Source organism: Tenrec ecaudatus, chromosome 5 (genome assembly GCF_050624435.1).
Source record: "Tenrec ecaudatus isolate mTenEca1 chromosome 5, mTenEca1.hap1, whole genome shotgun sequence".
Lineage (NCBI taxonomy): Eukaryota > Metazoa > Chordata > Mammalia > Afrosoricida > Tenrecidae > Tenrec > Tenrec ecaudatus.
The window spans coordinates 15,463,129-15,484,313 of NC_134534.1; the positions used below are offsets into that span (position 1 = coordinate 15,463,129).

At 41.3% G+C, this 21,185-nt stretch overlaps 1 protein-coding gene across 1 annotated transcript in view; it reads left to right on the top strand.

The window, feature by feature from the left end:
• Positions 1-635: 635 nt before the first annotated feature.
• TMEM65 (transmembrane protein 65) overlaps positions 636-21,185 on the top strand; it is a 39,784-nt gene continuing 19,234 nt past the window's right edge. The window contains exons 1-2 of the mRNA XM_075549295.1: positions 636-1,397; positions 20,302-20,346. Of these exons, the coding sequence (XP_075405410.1) occupies positions 1,115-1,397; positions 20,302-20,346 (328 nt within the window). The 5' untranslated portion in view covers positions 636-1,114. The remainder of the gene's footprint in view (positions 1,398-20,301; positions 20,347-21,185) is intronic.

The following is a 21,185-nucleotide window of genomic DNA, read 5'->3' on the forward strand; positions in this document are numbered from 1 at the left end:
CAGCGTGTCCAGTAGTAAGAGTGTAGCTGTTGGCAGGAGACGGGGCAAGTGTCCCGTCAAGCTCTGTTGCAAACCCCCCTTGGGAAAGAGACCCACCGGCCTTGCTCCGTCTCTGGAGCCTGCAGAGCGGCCGTGGGTGCCCGGGATCCGGCCGCCGGGCTGAGGCCTCAAAGGGCACCCATTTAAAGGGCGCGGCGTTCCCCAAATGCCGGAGTTGGGCGCGGTGGCCCAGCGAGGCGGAGGGCTGCACTGGGGACTCGGGAGCGGCGGGCCTGGTCCCGCCTGGCCCGGCGGCGGAGGAGCCGCGTCCCGCGGGCCCTCGCAGCACCCACCCCTCTCTCTGATCGAGGCATCGCGCTGGCGGACCGGGCGGCTGCTTCACCACGACGGGACGAGGGGGCCAAGGCGCTTCCTCCGCCCGCGGCGCCCCCAGTGGACGCGAGAGGGGCGGAGACCAGCCCGGCGGCGCGCGCACCCCACCCACTCCCGCGACCACGCGGAGGGGGCGGGGAAGCGTGTGCACGCTCTCACGCGGCCGGCCCGCGCCTGCGCGGCTCCGCCCCACCACGCCCCTTTCGCTCCGCCCCGCCCCCTTACCTCTTGTTCCACCGCTAGGGGTAGCGGCGGGGGTTGCGGCCTGAGTGCGCGGCTTCGCGGAGGGCGCCGAGTGCCACGGAGAGGGGCCGCCGAGCCGGCAGAGGGTGGGGAAGCCGCGGCGGCGGCGGAGGGCGGCGCCGAAGGAGGGCGGCGCGTGGCTGACTCATCCCTCTGGAAGAGCAGCCTGACGGACACATCCTCCCGCCGAGCCCGCCCGCCCGCTTCTCCTCAGCCGGGAGGCGCCCGCCCGCCCCGGGAGCTGCGGAGCCCCGCCACCTCAGAGAAAGTTTTCTCCTTGGAGGGGCCGGAACCGCCGCGGGTCTTTGGGAAGGCAAGGGGCGGCCGGAAGAGGAGGCGACCGCCGCGGGGCCCGGAGAGTGTGCATGGTGCCCGGCGCCTCGGCCGCCCGTCTGCAGGAGCTCGGGGCGGGGTCGGGCTGAGCCCAGCTCCTTCTCCCCGCGGGCCCGCCCCAGCGCCCTCCCGGCCCGCCGCGGGGGTCCCGGCTCCTCAGCCCGCCATGTCCCGGCTGCTGCCGCTGCTGAGGGGCCGGCCCCCGAGCAGCCTGCGGCGCGGCCCGGCCGCCGCGCCGCGCCCGCCGTCCTGGTGCTGCTGCGGGCGGGGGCTGCTGCCGCTGGCGGCCCCGGGCTCCCGGGGGCTGGGCACCCACCCCAAGAAGGAGCCCATGGAGGCGCTGAACACGGCGCAGGGCGCGCGCGACTTCATCTACAGCCTGCACTCCACCGAGCGGAGCTGCCTGCTCAAGGAGCTGCACCGCTTCGAGTCCATCGCCATCGCCCAAGGTGAGGGGCGCCCGGGGGGCGGCGGGGGGAGGGGAGGGGGCCGGCCCCGCCCGAGTGGTCCCCGGGGCAGATCGGAGCACCCAGGGCCGCGGCCCGAACGACAGCCCCCGGGAGGCCAGCCGACCTTGTTTTGACTGGGCTCAGCCTTGCCCCGCGCCCCCCTCCCCGAACCCCACGGCTTCCCTGCGCGGCAGGTGGCACAGCCGCCTGGCCCCGAAAGCGTCCCCACCCCGAGAGGCCGGAGGAAACTTTCCTGCCCGGTGATCGCTGGCGGGTGCCGTGGTGTCCCTAAGAAGGGGTGCTGCTGCCTCCGACAGGGGGGCCGCGGACGCTCCCCGGGCCCGTCTGGTGGGGTTCGGGGTTCGGGGTCCATGCCTGCATCCAGGGCCACGTTTGGGAATGGGGAAGAAGGGGCCGACCTCGCCGGGGGGGACGTCCCAGCGCCCCTCGTTGACCCAACGAATGAAGTCAAGAAGAAGGCGTCTTTTCCTGTGGCTTTAACCATCAATGCAGAGAGACCTCTGCTCAGAAGTTACTGGGAAGGACGGGCCAAGCTCTTCTGAAGTGTTAAACTAAGGGGTGTTTTTAAAACGTGCGCCGCAGGTCTGAAGTGAGGTGAACCGGCCAAGAACTTGAGAAATTCCACCACAGTCCGGCGACTTAAAGGATTCGGCCTTGAGTTGTATGTCTTTGTCATCTGAATAGTGTGATCCAGATGAAACTGGTTGATGACATTGGGAGACATCTGAAAGTTTTACAAGTTACTCGACCTTCTGTGGCGAGTGACACTTGATCTGTGAGAGGCACTTGAAGGTGCACCTGAACTTTCCTTTAGATTCTAAAGGAAACCCCAGTTTTATAGCTTGACTTAGTGCCACTTCTTCAGAAACTTATTAGCTGTGCCTTGTAACCACTACCCACCCCCCCCAGTTCAGGGAATTTGACTGATGATTGATAGTAATAGATGGGTCCAGCCCTTATCTGCCCACAATATTTTTACAGAAAAAAATACAGCATCTCAGTAAATTCACTTATTGACTCCATTAGAACATAACAATGCTATATGAAGTCATCCTGGAATACTTAACATATTTGCAAGCTATATATAGTGTGCAGTTTTAAAATATTCAATTCCAAATACGTGCTCCTTGGAAAACAATGTAGCCAGTCATATTCTGGGGACATAAACTTTTGGAATCTTTCTCCATGTGTGAGATTGTAAAACAGACATTTGACCTTCTCTAAGTAATTTCTTGGAAATTCTGCATTGCCAACAATGTTAGATGATTCTTTGGATACCATTTTCCAGCAATTTTTAGAAAAGCATTGGCTATAATACAACTGGATACATTTTAACTCATTCATTACTGTTTTGATGAAGTGGTTAAGAGTTGGGCTGCGATCCTCATGGTTGGCAGTTTGAAACCACCAGATAGTGTTGATGGACAATGACTTCCACTCTGGAATTAACACTAATTTTGCATAATGACCTAGTCTTTGAGACCTAGCTCTGTGGGAGAAAGACTGTGCTTTCTACTCTTGTAACTGAATACAGTCTAGGAAACCCACGGGGGTGGGGGGTGGGGCGCCCTATGAGCCAGCATTGATTTGATGGCAGTGAGTTTGGTTTTTGGGATATTATTCTTTTAAATATTTTGGAGAGGACCTAAAAATAATCAGTGACTGAATTTTACGAGTTTAGTTAGCAGCAAGTAAATTGGATAGTTGTGTGAGTTATAGGAAGGAAGTTAGCAATTTAGCAACTTAAATTGCTTTCTTTGTTCAAGAGAAACAGACAAGGATACAGGAAACGTTCATAGCCGTTGCATACTCCGATTTATAAGCTGAAAAACTTCAAAGCTGCATTGGTTACTAAATGATTTCCTTTGCTTTGGGATCCAATGGCACTTTGAGATGCACCTGCTTTAATTTTTAGAGCAGCCTTAGTGTTCGCTTACCTCTGTACACAATCAACATATACTATTCACTGACTCTTATTGTTGTCTGACACTTCACATGTATGGCAGTTTGGAAAATAATTCCCAGGCAGTCTGGAATCCATGCTGGCCCAGTTTCCTCCAAGGAAGGGACTGGGTTGCATGAGGGAGGATACCTTTTCTTGTTCTTCTCCCAAAACATCTTGGCCGTGGAGGGACAAGGTGGCTGGGATGATTCATAGTCGCAGGCATGCAGGGCAGTTCACATGAGGCTGCTGGTGGGAAGGGGAACGAGGAAAGGTGCTGGTGGGAAGGGGAACGAGGAAAGGAGGCCCTGCAGAGCTGTGGGGTCAGGACAGATAGGAAGAGCTAGCACTACCATCACCTCCAGCCCCCGAGAGCTCCGAGGTGGTGGGGAATGAGGGCCTACTGTGCCACATCGATCCTGAGTGTATCTCGGGTAGATGATGACTGGTGAGAGGTTGGTGGGGGTATCATTAGTGTTGATGGATGGTGACTCCAACTCTGGGGTTAACACTAATTTTGCATAATGACCTAGTCTTTGAGACCTAACCATGTTGATAAGTGAGGAGTAAGTGTACCGTTACTAAGATGATACATGGATACCTCTTAATCATTGCTTAGGGATGACTTTACTGTGTTGAGTATGCATCACAAGTCATATTCAGTCACACAAATAAAACATTTCCTTGTTTTTTTTATTGATGCTTTTTAGAAGGATGTCTTAAAATACTTGACTCATGTACTATGAGTGTGTGTGCTAACTGCACCTTTTAATTAAATAAGTTCTTATTTAAACAAGCTCTTTCTAATTATAGGAAGCTTTATATATATATTCCTGAAAAGGATAATTTTATGACCCAGCAAAATGTTTCAGTTTAGCTGTGTAATCTACGGGTCAAATGTGGTGTAGTGGCCTTATCTTTTTCACGTGTTTATCAAGCGCGTATGTGATACAGTCTGTGACAAGATAAAGCTTTCGAATCAGTGTGTAATAGATAAGGGAGACTTTGTGGAGTGTCTTATCATAGTTAAATAATAAATTGTGATTCAAAAATTATAAACTGATCTTCCCAATATTAAAAATGTTTTTGTTGCATTCTCGACTTACCTGTTCAACCTGATCTATCTACTTCCAGAGACAAGCTATATTCTGCTGACAGTGGGTTGTTGGTTAATTGTTACTACACACAGGACTGGCAGGCTGACATTATTATAGTTGCCTATTTGCTTCCCTATTTTTGCAGTTTCTCTTTTCTACTTAGGAAGATCCCAGGTAGCACTGTCAGGTAAGTGTTGAACTGCTAATCACAACCACAAGGTTGGCAGTTCAAACCCACTAGCTGTTTCTCAGGAAAAATATGAGACTAACTGGTTCCTTAAAGATTCACAGCATTGAAACCCTATACAGTGTCAAAAGGAGTTGAAATCAACTCAATGACAGTGGATTTTTGTCTTGTTTTATTTCTACCTATAATTCTTTTTTTAAACTTTCATAATACGGCGATTTGTATTTGGAAGGATTGGCAGTGCTCATTGTATTAGTTATTTGTTTCTGCATAACAAATTACCCCAAAACGTTGTAGCTTAAAGATGCATTATCTCACATTTCTAAAGATGAGGAATCTGGGACATCTTTATGGGAGATTTCTGGCTTAGAGCCTCTCAGGAAGTGGCAATCAAGTGTTTAGCTGGAGCCGCATCTTCTGAACCTTCAACTGGAGGATCCACTTCTAAGACTCACTCTAAAGTCCTAGCTCCTTGTCATGTGTATCTCTGCAGGACCACCTGAGTGTTCCCAAGACATGGTAACTTGCTTCATTCAGAATGAGTCATGAAGGAGAGAAGGGGGAACAAGGCAGAGGAAAACCAACATTAGAAAAGGTGAACCCATAGTCTTGTCATGTAGTCTCAGAAGTGACAAGACATTCCATTTCTTCTGCTTGGGTTCAGTATGGAAGGTGGGTGTGCAAGGGTACTGTTAGTGTAGTGGTTACTCATTGGGCTGCAAAATCTGCATGGTTGGCAGTTCGAAACCACCAGCAGGAAGGCTGGGCTTTCTACTCCTGCAAACAGTTCCACTCTCAGACACTAAGTCAGCATTGACTTGATGGCAGGGTGTTTTGATGTTGTTGTATGCAAGGATGTTAGGAGCCTTTGCAAAGGTATGGAGCAAGTGTTAAACTGCTAACCTCAAGGTCAGGAGTTCAAATCCTCCAGCTGTACCTCTGGAGAAAGATGTTTCTCCTGTTGAAATGAGTAGGAATTGACTTACTGGCACTGGGTTTATTATTTTTTTTCATGCAAGGATGTGAACACCAGGAGGTGGGAATTATTGAAGATCATCTTGGAGGCCAGTTAACATAACTTTTTAAAGGTGTTATCATTAATATTCATTGGAAAGTTTAGGGAGAGAAGGGCTGACAAAGGAACCTTAGTGGTGCATTGGTTAAGCCTTGGCTACTAACCACAGTGTGTGTGGTTCACACCTGTCCAGTGGCTCTACCCGAGACCTGGTGATGTGCTATTTCAATGTGGAGTGGCCTTTAGGACAGAGTAGAACATGCTTGAAAACCTTCATGAAAGCAAACTGCCACATCTTTCTCCTGCCCATAAAGCTTATAGTTCAGATCATAGTTATTGGACTGTTCTCCTTGTCACTTAGGTTGTTATAAGTTGGAATCAGTGAGGTGAGGTGGTGAGGCTGGAGTGATACCCCCCAAAACCTCACTGCCATCAAGTTGATTCAGATACACAGCGACCCTGTATCGGGTTTCTGAGACTGTAAATCTTTATGGGAACAGAGAGCTTCATCTCTATCTATATTCATATATATATTAGCCATTTAATTAAACATTCTAAAGTTGTAATATCCCTCCTTTTCTTTTTTTGAGGATTTGTCATTTAACATAAGCCTTTGGTAAAATGAAAGGCCAGAATATAGGAAGCTGTTACTAAAATAGGTATTTAGTTACTTAAAATACTTAATTGTAAGTAGGATTTGGCATAAGTCTTGGTCCACTAGAGATCTAGATCTTTGATAAGAGAATTTAGATTTTTCTCAGCCTACTGATTATATGAAACAACAGCAATTCTGGTATAGGTTGGGTATAATCTCAGCTTTTCCTTGAAGGGAATAAGAAAGTGGGTGAGAAAAGTATGCCACACTCCAAATTAAGATATATGAGTAGAGATATTTCAGTGCCTTGGTTAAAATAGTAAAAGAGGATTGGGTCCAGCCAAAGTAAAAAGACAATGTTTTAGTCCGGGTTGACTAGAGAAACAAATCCAGAGACTCTCATTTGTGTATAAGAGAGAACCTTAAAGAGCAATTTTACAATAAGAAAACATCCCAGCCCAGTCCAGATCAAGTCCATAAGTCTGATATTACCCCATATATCAATACCAGTCCATAAATTCCTCTTTAGACTTACTCAACACATGCAATGATGCCACATGCAGGAAGATCACAGGCCAGTGGTTGGAAAGTCTTGTGGATCTAGTGGTGGTGGAAGCATCTCAGGGCTGGCATGGGTCTCCATGTGGCTCCTCCAGTTCCAGGCTCAGGCTACATCAGTGTAGCTCCATGTGGCTTGTCAGCAGAAAGTTGAAGCGGAGAGTATCTCCCGCCTCCATGGAGGATTATAGGAGTTCCCAGAATCCTCAGGAGAAGGCCATGCCCACAGGGAGGCCTCATTGGCTATGACCTAATTGACAGGCTAGACTCCACCCCTTCGCAAGTTGACAGGAGATTAACTGCCACAGACTCATGTGAGGACATGAAGTGTGAATTGAAAGCAGACAAAGTTAGAGATTTGTAATAAGCTGAGGACTTATATACATTGTGCGCAGAAGAGTTAATGAAGTTTTCCTATAGTCCATACTTTTACCCGTATAGAAAGATTCCAATTACAGGTTTACGTTCCAACAAGTTTTCTTCTGAAGACTTCAGAATTACTGGGTGAAACAGATAACATAGTTTTTCTTCCAGCATTAAATGAGTATGTGCTATTTAAATATGGCTTATTCATCACTTACATATAGACGTGTCCAGAATTATGTATGATCTAGACAACATTATTTTATGTTAGATTAAGAATTTAGTCAGGACTCAGCTGGGGTGATTCATGTATTTCACAAGTCTCTTTGGAGATCACTTGGTAAACTTCAGCTGGGCTGGTCAGAGAGTACAAGATGGCCAACCTCACATATCTGGCACATTAATAGGATGACTAAAAGACTGAGCTCAGGACTGCTGACCAAGAAGATGCAGGTAGCCTAACCTGCATGACAGTCCAAGGGTGATTGTGGGTTAGGGCTCCCAGAAAAAAAAATATTCTAAAGAGAGGGATAAAAGGCTTTGTATTAGTTTCCTATTGCTGCTATAAAAAATTATCACAAACTTAATGACTTAAACAGTACAGATCTCATTCTCTTACAGTTCTCAAGGTCAGAAGTCCAAAATGAGTTTTATGCAGTTGAAAATCAAAGTGTCAGCAGAAGGGTCCTTCTGGAAGCCCTAGAGCCTCTTTCAGCTTGAAGAGACAGCTAGCATTCCTTGGCTCCTGGCCTTATCCCTCTAATCTCTGCTTCTTTCATCATAGCACCTTCGCCCTTATGAGGCTATCTTCCTTTTCTTTTAAGTACTTTTATGACTAGATTTCCACCACTTGTTTGTCAGAGTTTGTCATCCTGTGGTGGCTTGTGTGATGCTGGAAGATCTGTCACTAGTATTTCAAGTGCCAGCAGGGCCATGCAAAGTGTGAACGGGTTTCAGGAGAGCTTCCAGACTAAGAACAACTAAAAGGAATACTGTCCACTTTGGAGAATTGGCCACTGAAACCCTTACATATCACAACATTGACAAGTACTGAAAGCTTAATGATTAGAAGCAGAACATTGTCAGAGATAGTATCAGAAGATGAGCCTCTCATGTGAGAACACAAAAAATCTGACCAAAGAAGAACTGCTTTCTCAAAGGCGAGTCAATCATAGTGGTGTAGCTGGAGTAAAGCCTTCTGGCCCTTCATTCTCTGCTGGGGCACAACCTAAAATGAGAAGACAGCTGGAAAAATAATACTAATAATCAAACTTTGGAATTAAGAAGTGTGAAGCTAGGGCAATTGGAAGCTATCAAAAATGAAATGGAATATATAAAGATCGATATCCTAGGTGTTGGTGGTGAGCTGAAATGAACTGGTATTGACCGTTTTGAATCAGAAAATAGCTAACAAAAGATTTACAAGAAAAAATTTCCAACTTGTAAATATTTCATTGACAAATATTTGCTGTTTTATCTGTCTTATTGCAGATAGTATGTTAGATAGTGCCTTAGAGAGCTAGTTGTACAAGATAGCCTTGTGAAGTGCCTTTTTTTGGTGAGAGGAAAGATATGAGAAGAAAACAAGCAAGTAAATAAAATATGTATCTCATAAGAGGAGTAAACACACTACTATGGTGGTTACTTAGGGCAAGGTTATCTGGGAAGCTATTTATATTGAGAATTCACGATTGAGAAAAAGCTCGTCATGTAGAGAAGAACATTTTGAGAAGATAGGAAAAAGCAAATGCAAAGATTCTGACAAGGCAAATTTAAGTGGAAGTTAAGAATTGTATGAACACCTAATAAAATGATTTTTTTTATGGGTGGGAAAAAATGACCTGGGCAGGTAGACAAAAGCCAAATTAGTCAGGGCTCTTTTAGATAAACCTTAAGAAGACCATTTGTGAGTTTTAAGCATTTTAGTTGCCATTGGAGAATAGATTGCTGGCTTCAGTGAGCCTGCTGGGAGACCATTTAGGAACTTGTTGGTAGTGTAGGGTGATGGTGGCTTAGACTATATACATATGGAAAATGAGAGATATAGATGATTTGAGATGTTTTTTTTTTGAGAGTGAACTGTTGACTTGTGGCTTAATTCATTGCCATGAGTCCCTTCTGACTGTTAGAAACTCTGTAAGATAAGGTAGAAGGTAGATAGAGTGAGTTTCCCACACTCACTCTTTATGGGATGCTTTCTAAACCTCATTTCTCCTGTAGAGTGGTTGGTGGTTTCACACTGCTGACCTTACAGTTAGCAGCCCAGCTCCTAACCACTAAGCCACCAGGGCTTGCTCAATGATGGCTTAGTAAGGGGCATTCTCTAGGGGGGAAAGTAATTGGTGACTGCTAGGTTTTGAACTCTCGTGACTGAATGAATAACTGAGAGGGAGGGAACTTAACTGCCATTGAGTTGATACTGATTCATATCGTCTCTATAGGACAGGATAGAACTGCCCCTGTGAGTTTCTAAGACTGTTTATGGGAGTAGAAAGCCCAGTCTTCTTCCCTTGGAGGAATTGGTAGTTCGAACTGTTGATACTGCAGCCCACCGAGTACCAGAGCTACTCCAAGAGGGAGAAGACTGGGGAAATAATTGTTTTTTGAGGGATGGGAATGAACAAGTTCCATTTTTAGACATGCGATGTTTAAGATACCTTTGAGAATATAATGGAGATGTTAGACAATAGGTTCTTAAACATCTGGAGTTTATGTTTTTAAGTAAGAAGAGATAGTGTAGCTTACAGTGATAACACAGGGTGATGGTACTGTGGGGGGTTTAGAATATATTGAAGTGCTTGTGAGGGATACTTAATCTGGAGGGGGAAGAGTGGAGGGAAGGGCAATGTTCACTGCAGAAAGTTGAGGTCTAGAGCTCAGTAAGAAGTAGCCAGATCAGGGATAGGGGTGTGAATTGAGGCAAAATATGATGAATGGTGTTACCATCCCATTTACATTTTAGAAAGATCATTTTACATACTGTGTAAAGGTTGAACAGTACAAGAATGAGATTAGAAAGTTACAAAAACTGCAGAAATCAAATCAAAAGATCATAGAGGGCTGAGCTGCTGAACTGTGCTAGTGGACATACAAATGGAGCTAGTGACTCAAGAGATTGTTTAGGAGTTAAATAAAAGAGCTTACATGAATAATAAGATATTTGGCTGATTGAATATAGAGACATGCAGTACAAAAAAACCAAGGGTGATGCCAGATTTCTGGTTTGGTAATTGACTCCAAAACCCCTTACAGCCATCAAGTTGATTCCAACATGTAGCTCTGTAAAGTAGCAGACAACCTCAACTCTTCCTTACAGTGGATGGTGGGTTTGAACCACCAATCTTAGGGTTAATAGTCTAATGCTTACCACCAACAGCTTTTGGAATGGGGAAGAGTTCATTATTAACTTCTTGAGTACATGTGAGAGAATCATATAAATATATCCAATAATTAATTGGGTATATGGCCGTAAAGTTCTAGAGTAAGATACAAGACTGATTGTGCAAGGGCTAAGTGTACGGCTGTGTACTGGAAAGGTTGGCAGTTTGAACCCGTGATCTGCCTCTTGAAAAAGCCTTGGTAATTTGCTCCCATACAGATTACAGTCTAGGAAACCCCATGAGACAGTTGTATTGTCTTACAGGGTCACTATGAGTAAGAATTGACTTAATGACACACTACAACATCCTATATAGTTAGTAACTAAGGCTAGGAAGAGTTAAGTTTTAGGATCTTGAACTGAGAAACACCAATGTTTATTCAAAAGCAAAAGAAAAAATGTCAGAGACAGCAAAAATTAGTGGGAATAATGTGTCTTAGAAGCTAAGAAGAGTGCATTTCAAGACAAATGAGTAATCTGCTTCAGATAAGAGAGACTTGGGGGTGGGCCAGGGCTTAGGGGTGGGTCCATTGGATTCACTAACAAGGAGAGGATTAGATTTTGTTAGAAGTAGTTTTATAAACTGGGGAGAAAAGCCAGATTTTAGTCAGCCAGAGAGGGAGCATATTTGGATCCTGAAGGGAAGTATTAAGCATTGATTTTTTTAAAATCTGAGATCATCTTTACTTAATAGCACTTAATTCTACACTTATTTTAAATACATGTTACTAGTATTTTCAATTTTTGGTATATGCATTTTTTTAAAGAGACAATTCTGTATAGAATTTCTCTTCCTCAGAAGCAATATTTTCATGCTATAGATTGAATTTCCAAGTGACCATTACAGATGACATAAAAAATTAACTCACATATGTCAAAATAAAATTAATCAATGACTAGAAAAATGTGTCTTATATTAAAACTTCACCCAAACGTTTACAAACTGTATTATGGTGGCCCCATGGTTAAGTGCTTGACTGTTAACCAAAATGCCGGCAGTTTGAATTCACCAGCCCCTCTGCAGGAGCAAGATAAAGCAGTCTGCCTCCACACAGATTTTTAGACGTGGAAACCCTACTGGCAATTCTAGTCTGCCCTGTAGGATTTTTGTGAGTCAGAATCAACTTGACAACTGTGGATTTTCTTTTCATTTTATTGTGGTAATAAGTATATCCATTTTAAATGTACAATTCAGGGACATTTAATTACAATTATGTAGTAAATTAATTTGATTCGGTGTGTAGTAAAGCTATGACCACCATTTCCAAATAGTTTTCATCACATCAAACAGAAACTAAGTACCCTTAGGCATTAACTCCCATCCTCTCCCTTACCCTGAGCCACTAATCCACTTTTACCACTTACCACTAATCACTTTGTCTTCACGTATTTACCCTTCTAGACATTTTGCTTAACTCAGATCATACAGTGTGACCTATTTCACTTAGCATAGTTTTTAATGGTTCATGTCATAGCATGTATCAGAGTGTCATTTCTCTTTGTGGGTAAATGATATTTGATTGTACATACAATAGAGATAAGAGATGAAGTCTTAGCATCCTCACTTCTAAGGAACTGTTTCTCTTTCAAGACAGATTTATTTGTTCTTCTGGAAGTCCATCACACTTTCAGTATTCTTCACCAGCTCCATAATTAAAATGCATCAATTCTTCTCTGGTCTTGCTTCATTGCTTTCACAGACGATTGACGGTACCATGGTGTGAGTCATTGCTATTCCCAGGACCTTACAGTAATTAAATAGTGATTATAGGAATATACGTGTTTATTTGTATAGTGTATACCACTTATATCTATTATTTGTATTTTATAAGTTTACACCAATTTCTTCAGTTCTAATTGAGTACATAGCATACCTTCTACTTTTTTTCATATCTATATTTCTTAGTAGGCACCAAGCTCCCACGGGGAATCTTTCTATTCTTGACCCAAAAAAAAGTACTGCTCTCTAGTTGATAGCAACTTATTTCAGCCCTATATTTCCTTTCCACTTCCCTTATATGTCAGATTTGTACCATCACCAGTACCTTTGATCCTCTTCTGTAGATGCCCTTCTCAACCCAACCTGGCTCTAGCAGCTTGAGCCCCAACCACCTGCCCGGTGGAAGTCTTTTTCACTCTTCTTGAGCTCCCAACACTCTGTGCCTCAGCCCAGGTCTAACCCTGCTTGAGCACATAATCCCCTTTCTGTGCTACTTTCTTCTGGACTATTTTCTGTCTAGATGCTGCCTACCTTGCTTGACCTCATCTTATGAGTTTTGGACTCAATTATATGGAAAGAGAAAAGGAATCATTCTCCCTCCATTTATTTAAATCCTTTTATTGCTTTAAGGCCAAACTCACATCCTATATTTTCTTAGAGGCCTTTTCCCATTTTTTTTAAGATCATAGGTCTCCTAGAAACTTATATTGCTTCCCCCGCCTTTAGTAATTTCATGCATATTTGTACATCCCACTGAGCTCAGGTGTTATTTTTTTGCAAGGTTTTTCTTACGGTTTGCTTTAAAAAATAATCAAGGACTTTTATTTATTTACCCCCAGTGCTGAGTACAAAAACAGTTTTTAAATACTTACTAGTGGTTATATGTTAAAATTCCTGGATTTTTAGTCATAAAGTTTAGTCAGTGAACCCTTCTTCATAAGAAATTCTTTGGCTGGTAATTGAGTGGTAGTAAATTTGAGTAATTTAAGTGAAGTACATGTTACTTCTCAGGGAAAATATCTTTGTTTTTCTTCAGTTTACATGTGTAGGAAAAATAATGTATGTACACTTGAATATGCTAGTCTTTGTTTTCTGGATTAATTCCAAGTTAATTAAATAATTCAATTTTTTGTTATTATATACAGTCTATTGTGTAAGGTTCCAAAATGTTGAATTTTAGCCACCACATTTTAGTTAACATCAGCCTCCCAAAACACAGTTCAAATTTCATTTACTGTACAGTATATTAACTATGAATAATTGTAAAAAGCACAAACTTCATTAGTCTGAAATCATAGGTATGCATCATGATCAGTGAAGAATCATACCATGTCTTTAAAAATCCCTCACTGAGTTTGTGCTACACATCTATTACTCAGTTTGTGTAGACAGCAAAACTTGTGTTGCCTCCTTGCCTCCCACAGACAAATCTATATAACATCTTCTATAAGTGGGAAATTGAAGGAGGGTATTGACCAAAAATATGAAAGTATATAATGAAAAAAGTTACAATGATATGTTAGACAGGGTTCTCTAGAGAAACAAAACCAGATGCTAATAATTATATATCTATATTTATATAGATATATAACATAAGAAATAAACAATCTATAAAGCAGTACAAATGGCTCAGTGCAGCTCACTCCCATGAGACTGCTGTGAGACACTGGCAGTCCTTCAAGTCTTGAGGGCCGGGTAGTCCGCTGTAGAGCAATTCAGGCTCTCTGGGCACAGGCAGCAAACAGCAAGGCAGGTAGGTCACCAACAGTCAGCTAGATGACAGGGTCTGACAGCCCCCAGCTCAAGAGATGTATATTCCAGTAGTGTGGCGAAGCAGGTCTTGAAGGAACCTCAAATTACAGCAACACAGTCCATGGGTTAGGTGTCCCACAGGTAGTGTAGCTTGCAAATTGAGGCACAGAACAAGAAGGCAACCGCACACTGGTCGGATAATGAAAGAGCAAGAGACAAGAAAAGCACGGCTCGCAGAGCCATTTATCTCTCTGCCCTTCAATTAATCCCACATGTGTTCATTGGCCATGTTGGGACAATAAATGTTAACTATCTCAAATGATAATGTGAAATTTTAATTAACCCTAAGTGAAGTTATAGAGGAAGTAGCTGAGTATGAGGACACTGCTGTTAAACTGCTGCCTTTGAGAGACTATACAGGCTAGTGAAATAAACTTCTTGACACAGGTGAGTTAAATGAGGAAGTGGTAATGAAAACAATGAAGATGTTTCAGAAGTGATTCTGACAAAAACAACATTAAAGGAACGCTAAGAAATACTGCATATCATTGAAAGTGCAGAGGATAAAAATGTAAGCTTTCCCAACTATAGAAAGGAGTGTGATAGTTCACCAAATTGAAAAAAATTATTGCTCCATATTGCAACAACTCTTGATATGTTTATAGACAAAATCAAAACTCTTCAATTCTCAGTGTTTTAAATATTAAATTACATTTATTGTACTTCTCCCAACTGGATCAATAAACAGCATGATAAATGGAGAAAAAAGACTGAGGTTGTCAGGGATTTTATTCCAGTTGGATCAACAACCAGTATCATTGGATATAGCAATCAGGAAGTCAAATGACTGCATTGGGAAAATTTGCTGACAAAGACCTTTTCAAAGACCTTAAGCAAAGATACTACTTTGATGACTGAGGCTTAGCAGACCCAAGCCATGATCTCTTAATTTACCTCAGATTCATAGGAAACCTGGACAAAAGAAGAGTTGACATATTTGTTATTAGCGAAGAATATTGAACATACCACAAGCTGCCAGAAGACCGAGGAGCCCTGTGGCACAGTGCATTTGCCTGCTAACCAGAAAGAGAGCAGTTTGGAATCGCCAGCTATTGCACAGGAGATATATGAGACCTTCTGTTCCATAAAATTTTGCAGCCTTGGAAACCCAAAGGGACTGTTTCACTCTGCCCTGTAGGGTCTCTATTAGTCATGAGTTAGAGTGAACTACATGGCATTGTTTCTTTTTATGTTTTTCCTGGAGTGTAACGAATCAGTCTTAAAAGAAACACAGTTGGAATGCTACTTAAAAGAAAGGTGTGTGTGTGGTAGTTACATAGTCTGGTGCCAGTTTGTTACTTGAGAGGATTAAGAGTGAAGGGGTGGAGTCTAGTCTGTCAATCAGGTTATAGCCAATGAGGCCTCTGTGTGGGCCTGGTCTTCCCTTGCGGATTCTGGGAGTTCCTGGATTTCCTCCTTGGAGGTGGGAGACACACTCTTTCTCTGCTCACTCCTTGAGAGATCTATTGACAAAACACATGGTACTACATGGATAGAGCTTGTGCCCTGGGTATTGCAGGAGCCATGTGGAGACCCCTGACAGTGCTGAGATACTTCTACCACCACTGGATTCACAAGACTTTGCACCCACTGGCCTGTGATCTTTCTGCATTTGGTGTCATTGCATGTGTTTCATGAGTTTGAAGAGGACTTTGTAGATTGGTATCAGACATATAAGCTAATATCGGATTTAGGAACTTGAGCTGGACTGGACTGGGATGTTTTCTCTATTCAACTGCTCTTGTATATAAAACTCTTCCCTATACATAAGAGTGTCCATGAATTTGTTTCTCTAGTTTACCCAGACTAATAGAAGTCGTGAGATTTTGTCTTACTTATATTGGACATGTCCTCAAGGAAGACCAATCGCCAGAGAAGGACATTGTTTCTGGTAAATTGGAGGTTCAGCAAAAATAGGGAGACTCTCAATGAAATGGATTGACACAACACAATAGAATCAAATAAGAGCTCAATCGTATTAAGGTCATGGATGGCATAAGACTGGGTAATGTGTCTTTCTGTCATAGGTTGCCCTGAGTCAGAACCTATCAACAGTTAGAACTAATAATAATAATAAAGGGTCTGTTATTTATATACTATGCATTGTAACTGGCAGTAATAGAATTTGTCATGCTTTGTCAAACATTTTAACAACCACAGAACAGTTGTGTTTTGTTTTGCCGATTATAAGGTCCCTCTGCATGGTTCCAGCTCGTACAATCCTTGTGGCTCCACACTATAGTGCAAAATTAGGATGCTTGTATAATAACATAGGCCTTCAAATTTCATCGACCGTACGTTTATTTATACACATTTTATTTACTTCATTGCTTGAATACATTTTGACTTTTAAAAATGTTTAGCATGCAGATATCCCAAACCTGAGATTGCCATTGTGAAGCATGCGAAGGAGGTATCCCCAGCCCAGAGCGCTGATGGTTCTGGTACAGTACAGTCTTCCAGTAGTGATGGTTTGTTGGATGTTTCATGCAAGTAGTAAAGCATCTGTGTGACCAAGATGGCCTGCTTATTTGAAATCGAATGCTTTGGTTATGCTGATAGTCTTTTTGTGCATCAGAATTTTAGATTGTCTATAGGATACTGATCTTTATTGTCTAATCGTTGGCTGTGCAGATATGTTGGAGTAATAATTACATGTTTGACTAACTGAACAATTAAATTTCTGATATTAACAAAAAATAAAGCCCCACCATAAATTTGTTTGTTTAAATATTTAAATAGTATGTTTTAAAAATTGTTGCAGTACCTCAGCAAGTGAGGAATAAGAAACATCACTGAATTTTTCTAGATGAACAGGAAAGGAATAAAATGGAAATAAATTATATTTAAACAGTATAACAGTATAATACTAACTAGCATCTGTAAACATTCCATTTTTGAATAGTTTGAAAGCCTTATATTGGCCATCTTAATGCAATTCATAAATACTTTTTTTAAAGATTCACTCTCCATACATTTTGATGGGATAGTTTGATATCTATTTTACCTGGTGTACTGTTAGAGAGAGAGAGAGAGAGAGAGAGAGAGACCGCACCCACGAGCTTACTCACATATATGAGTAAGTGAACAACTTTGATATGGGGAGAAGGAGAGAGAGAGGTGTGAAAATTACAGCTAGAATATCTGTGCCCATATTTCATTCATTTTTGATTACTGTTTAACTTAGATACATTTCTTAAGAGACATACCATAATATAAGGGATCAATAATGTTTTATGGACCACTGGAAATTTGTAGAAAATGAGGGTTTAAATACAACCAGTTTCCTTTGGCTGGATATCTATATGTAAAGGGGAAAAGCACAACAAACAAAGGACTTCAGAGAAATATAGAGGCATAATGTATGTGTGTCTGGCTCTATATTTTGTTATTTGAGTCAAAGTAAGAATATTTTTCAATAAACAATGAACAAGTTAGTACATTAATGTGTTTATAAGGGTGTGGTGATTAATTTGGTACAATATAATAAACTCACAAGCCAACAAAATCAAATCCATTGTCATTGAATTGATTCTGACTTCTTGTCCATATGACCCAATAGGATAGACTGGGACTTTCCTCGAAGGGTCTGCAAAGCTGTAAGCATAGAAGCAAGCAGACTGCCATCGTATCTTTCTCCTTAGGAGCTTCTGGTGGGTTCAACCTATTGTCCTTTCAGTTAGTAGCCTAGCACTTGCCCACTAACACCAGGGTTCTTTCAGTTTCATCATACTACTGGCCAATTCCTGTTCCCAGCTGTTACACCATTAGGAACTGAAGCTTCTCTGTAAGTAAACCAGAAGCCAGGCTAGCTTTCAGTGAAGCTACAGTTCCCATATTAAATGCCGTACTAGGACAGCTTAGTTCTTATAAGATGGAAGAGGACATTTCTTTTCTACATAATTTTCTGTATTGCAGTCACCACTTTTATGCTAAATAAAATGAGAAAATCGCACCCAGACTCTTATTGGTTTTATTGAAAGCATATATTGTATTAAAAAATATAAAAATCCTTTTATAATTATATAATTTTAAATGACCTGTGAATTGACTTTTATTAATTTTAAAAGCTCATTTTCATTGCTATTGCTATTTATAATTAACAAGTTTTCATCTTACAGTTTTGAATGTTAGGTTTTAAAAAGTATATTGCTTAACCCTTTAGTTTCTTTTCTAGCCATGTTCTTGTGTAGCTTTATCTTCCTTTTTAATGCCTGCTTGACTAGATGGTATTTCACAAGACTTGCTTAAATTATCTTGCATGCAGCATGGTTTGCATTTAGTTTATATATTTTAATGTGTTATATATTTATTATAAATTTCTCCCTTGAACTTTTATTCTATTAAAAATCTAAGCAGTTATTCATAATAGTCAGAATTATGGGCACTTGAGACCGTTAGACCCTAAATTGACCTTGCAGTTTGGGCAGTCAGATGTACCAGCTACTCTGAGGAAGAGAAATCAGGCAGCCCACTTCTGTAAAGATTTAAAGCCTGGGAAACCCTAAGGAGCAGCTCTACTCTCTACTATGTGGTCTCTATGAGTCAGAATTAACTTGATGGCAGTGAGTTTGATTTTTAGTTTAGTTTTAGTTTTGTTTTTACTTAAATCCCTTAATCTTATATTGTTAAAAAAAGAAAAATTTAGAAAATTAGTATCTTTTTAATAAATATCCTTGGACCATCTAGTTGGACTACACCTTTAGATCAAATTGATCCACAGTATGAATTCTTGTCTATAAATTATCAGTTAATTCTGCTGCACTGGTTGAGGAAGAAAGTAGAATTCCCTACCATTTTACCATTGTTTACGCTACCATTTATGCAGATGGGGAAGTAGTTATTGCTATGCGATTTAAATTTATATTAAAAATATATACATAATGATGACACTTAAACTGATTTGGATTTTATGTGAATACATTTTGTGTAATTTTGACATCTGTAATAAATAGCTTATTTTTAAAAATCATTTTATTCTTATCACAGTCCATACATACATCCATTGTGTCGAGAACATATGTACATTTGTTGCCCTCATCATTCAATAAATAATAAATTTTATGTTGCTCTTTGTGACTTTAAATTCTACCTTTTTATATATGTATATGTCTGTGTATGCGTATATATATATTTTTATATGTGTATCTCAAAAGATGTGTTACACCTATCCCTAAAGATAACATTTAAAGGAATGACATATAGGTGAAATAAACCATATTTTTCAATAAAATTCAATCTTATATATACTTGTGAAAGTTGAACCCTGAATAGGTAAGATGGAAAATAATTGAGACCTTTGAATTATGGAGTTGGCAAAGAATATTGAATATACTGTGGACTTCCAGAAGAATGAACAAATCTGTTTTGGAAGAAGTACAATCAAAATGCTCCTTGGAAGTGAGGATGGTGAAACCATCGCACTTATTTTGGATCAGGAAAGACCAGTCTCTGGGGAAGGACTCCGTGTTTGGTAAACTACAGGGCAAAGGATGAAGAAGATGCACAACCAGACGAACTGACAGTGGCTGCAACAATGTGTCCAAACAGGGCAAGGCTTCTGAGTGTTCATTTTATTGTGCCTAGGGTCCCTGTGCTGTGAATCGGAGCCCACAGGGGAGCACCTAATGAGCACAGCATTCAATAGTATAGGTTTCAAAAGTAGGAAATACTCAATGGGGAATAATCTTAGGGGAGATTATTTAAGGATCAGCAAACAATTCAGAGAAGTCATTACAATAAGTTGCTTTAAAAGTATTTTTCCTATTTTTAAGCTATCTAGGTATATTTGAATTTCCATTTCCCCCTTCTAGCTATGTATTATTTAGATGTATTTTGAAGTCCTGTAGGGTTGCCATTTTTTTAAGGAATGGTAGCTATCTGATGAAGTCATTTCTAGTGTTTCGTTTCCATAATTGATTAATATAGTTTCATTTAAATAGATGGAGGCACTTTAAAAAATGACTTAGCCAGGGCCAATGGGTTCAAGATGGGGTTGCAAATAGAGCTCAGTTTTGTTTCTAGCCTGGTAATCTATGTTGTATCAATTGATAGTATCTGTATGGATGGCTGCCGTCCATTGAGGTAATTTCTGAATAAACTCTGGTATTCTCTCACTGTATAGATCTGCTGGTGCTTTCTTCATTGTGTTACATGGGGGTGAAATCATGCCATATTACCTAATTCTTGTCCCACACCCTTCTTTTTCTTTTTAGAAAAATTGGAAGCTCCACCACCTACCCCAGGACAGCTGAGATATGGTAATGGTTTATAATTGTTGAATATTTGTGCATTCACTCTTGGACTGGAAATAACTTGTATTCATCAGTAGAACACAGGAGTCAGTAAATTAGAGCTCTCCAGATAAGTGGATTGTCCTATTCTTTATGCTGAAGTACAAAGGTTATAAACATGTTTCAAGATGTTATCACAGTATTATGAAATATCTCACATCTTCAAAACTATATATTGTTAAAATGTCATCTAGAAATAGAATTAGGAGCCCTGGTACCATAGTGGTTAAGGGCTGGGCTGCTAACCACAAGGTCTGCAACTAGAAACCATCAGATGAGGCTTTGTACTCCTGCAGAGTTGCAGTCTGGGAAACTCACAGGCAGGTCCTCCCTGTCCTATGGGGTTGCAATGAGTCGGCATCGACTAGATTGCAGTGAATTTGGTTTGAGATAGAAACAGAATTATGAAGCAGTTTTCTTAATTCTCCTTATACAGGGTACATTTAGTTTAGGCTGAAGTTGAGTCTCTACAGAACTAGAATTTCTACTCGAAAAGCTAGCTAGAACAGTTCTGGTAGAGAAAATAGTGCCAGCTAATTATTTGCAATAATGAAGCCTATGAAGTTCATTTCACAGCAGCAGGAAGGAGAACCCGCTGCTGACTTGTTCTTTTTACTCACTCTAGAACGAAAGGGAAACTTATTTAAGGTGAACACTGAACTAACAAAACATGTTGGGATTTTATTATAAAGAGAAAGGAAGGAAAGACCTAGTTAACAGTGAATTTGAGTAGGTTGTAAATTAACATTAAATAGTAGATGTGATTTGCTAATGACAGCTGACTTATAGAGGAATATTTCCCAAAG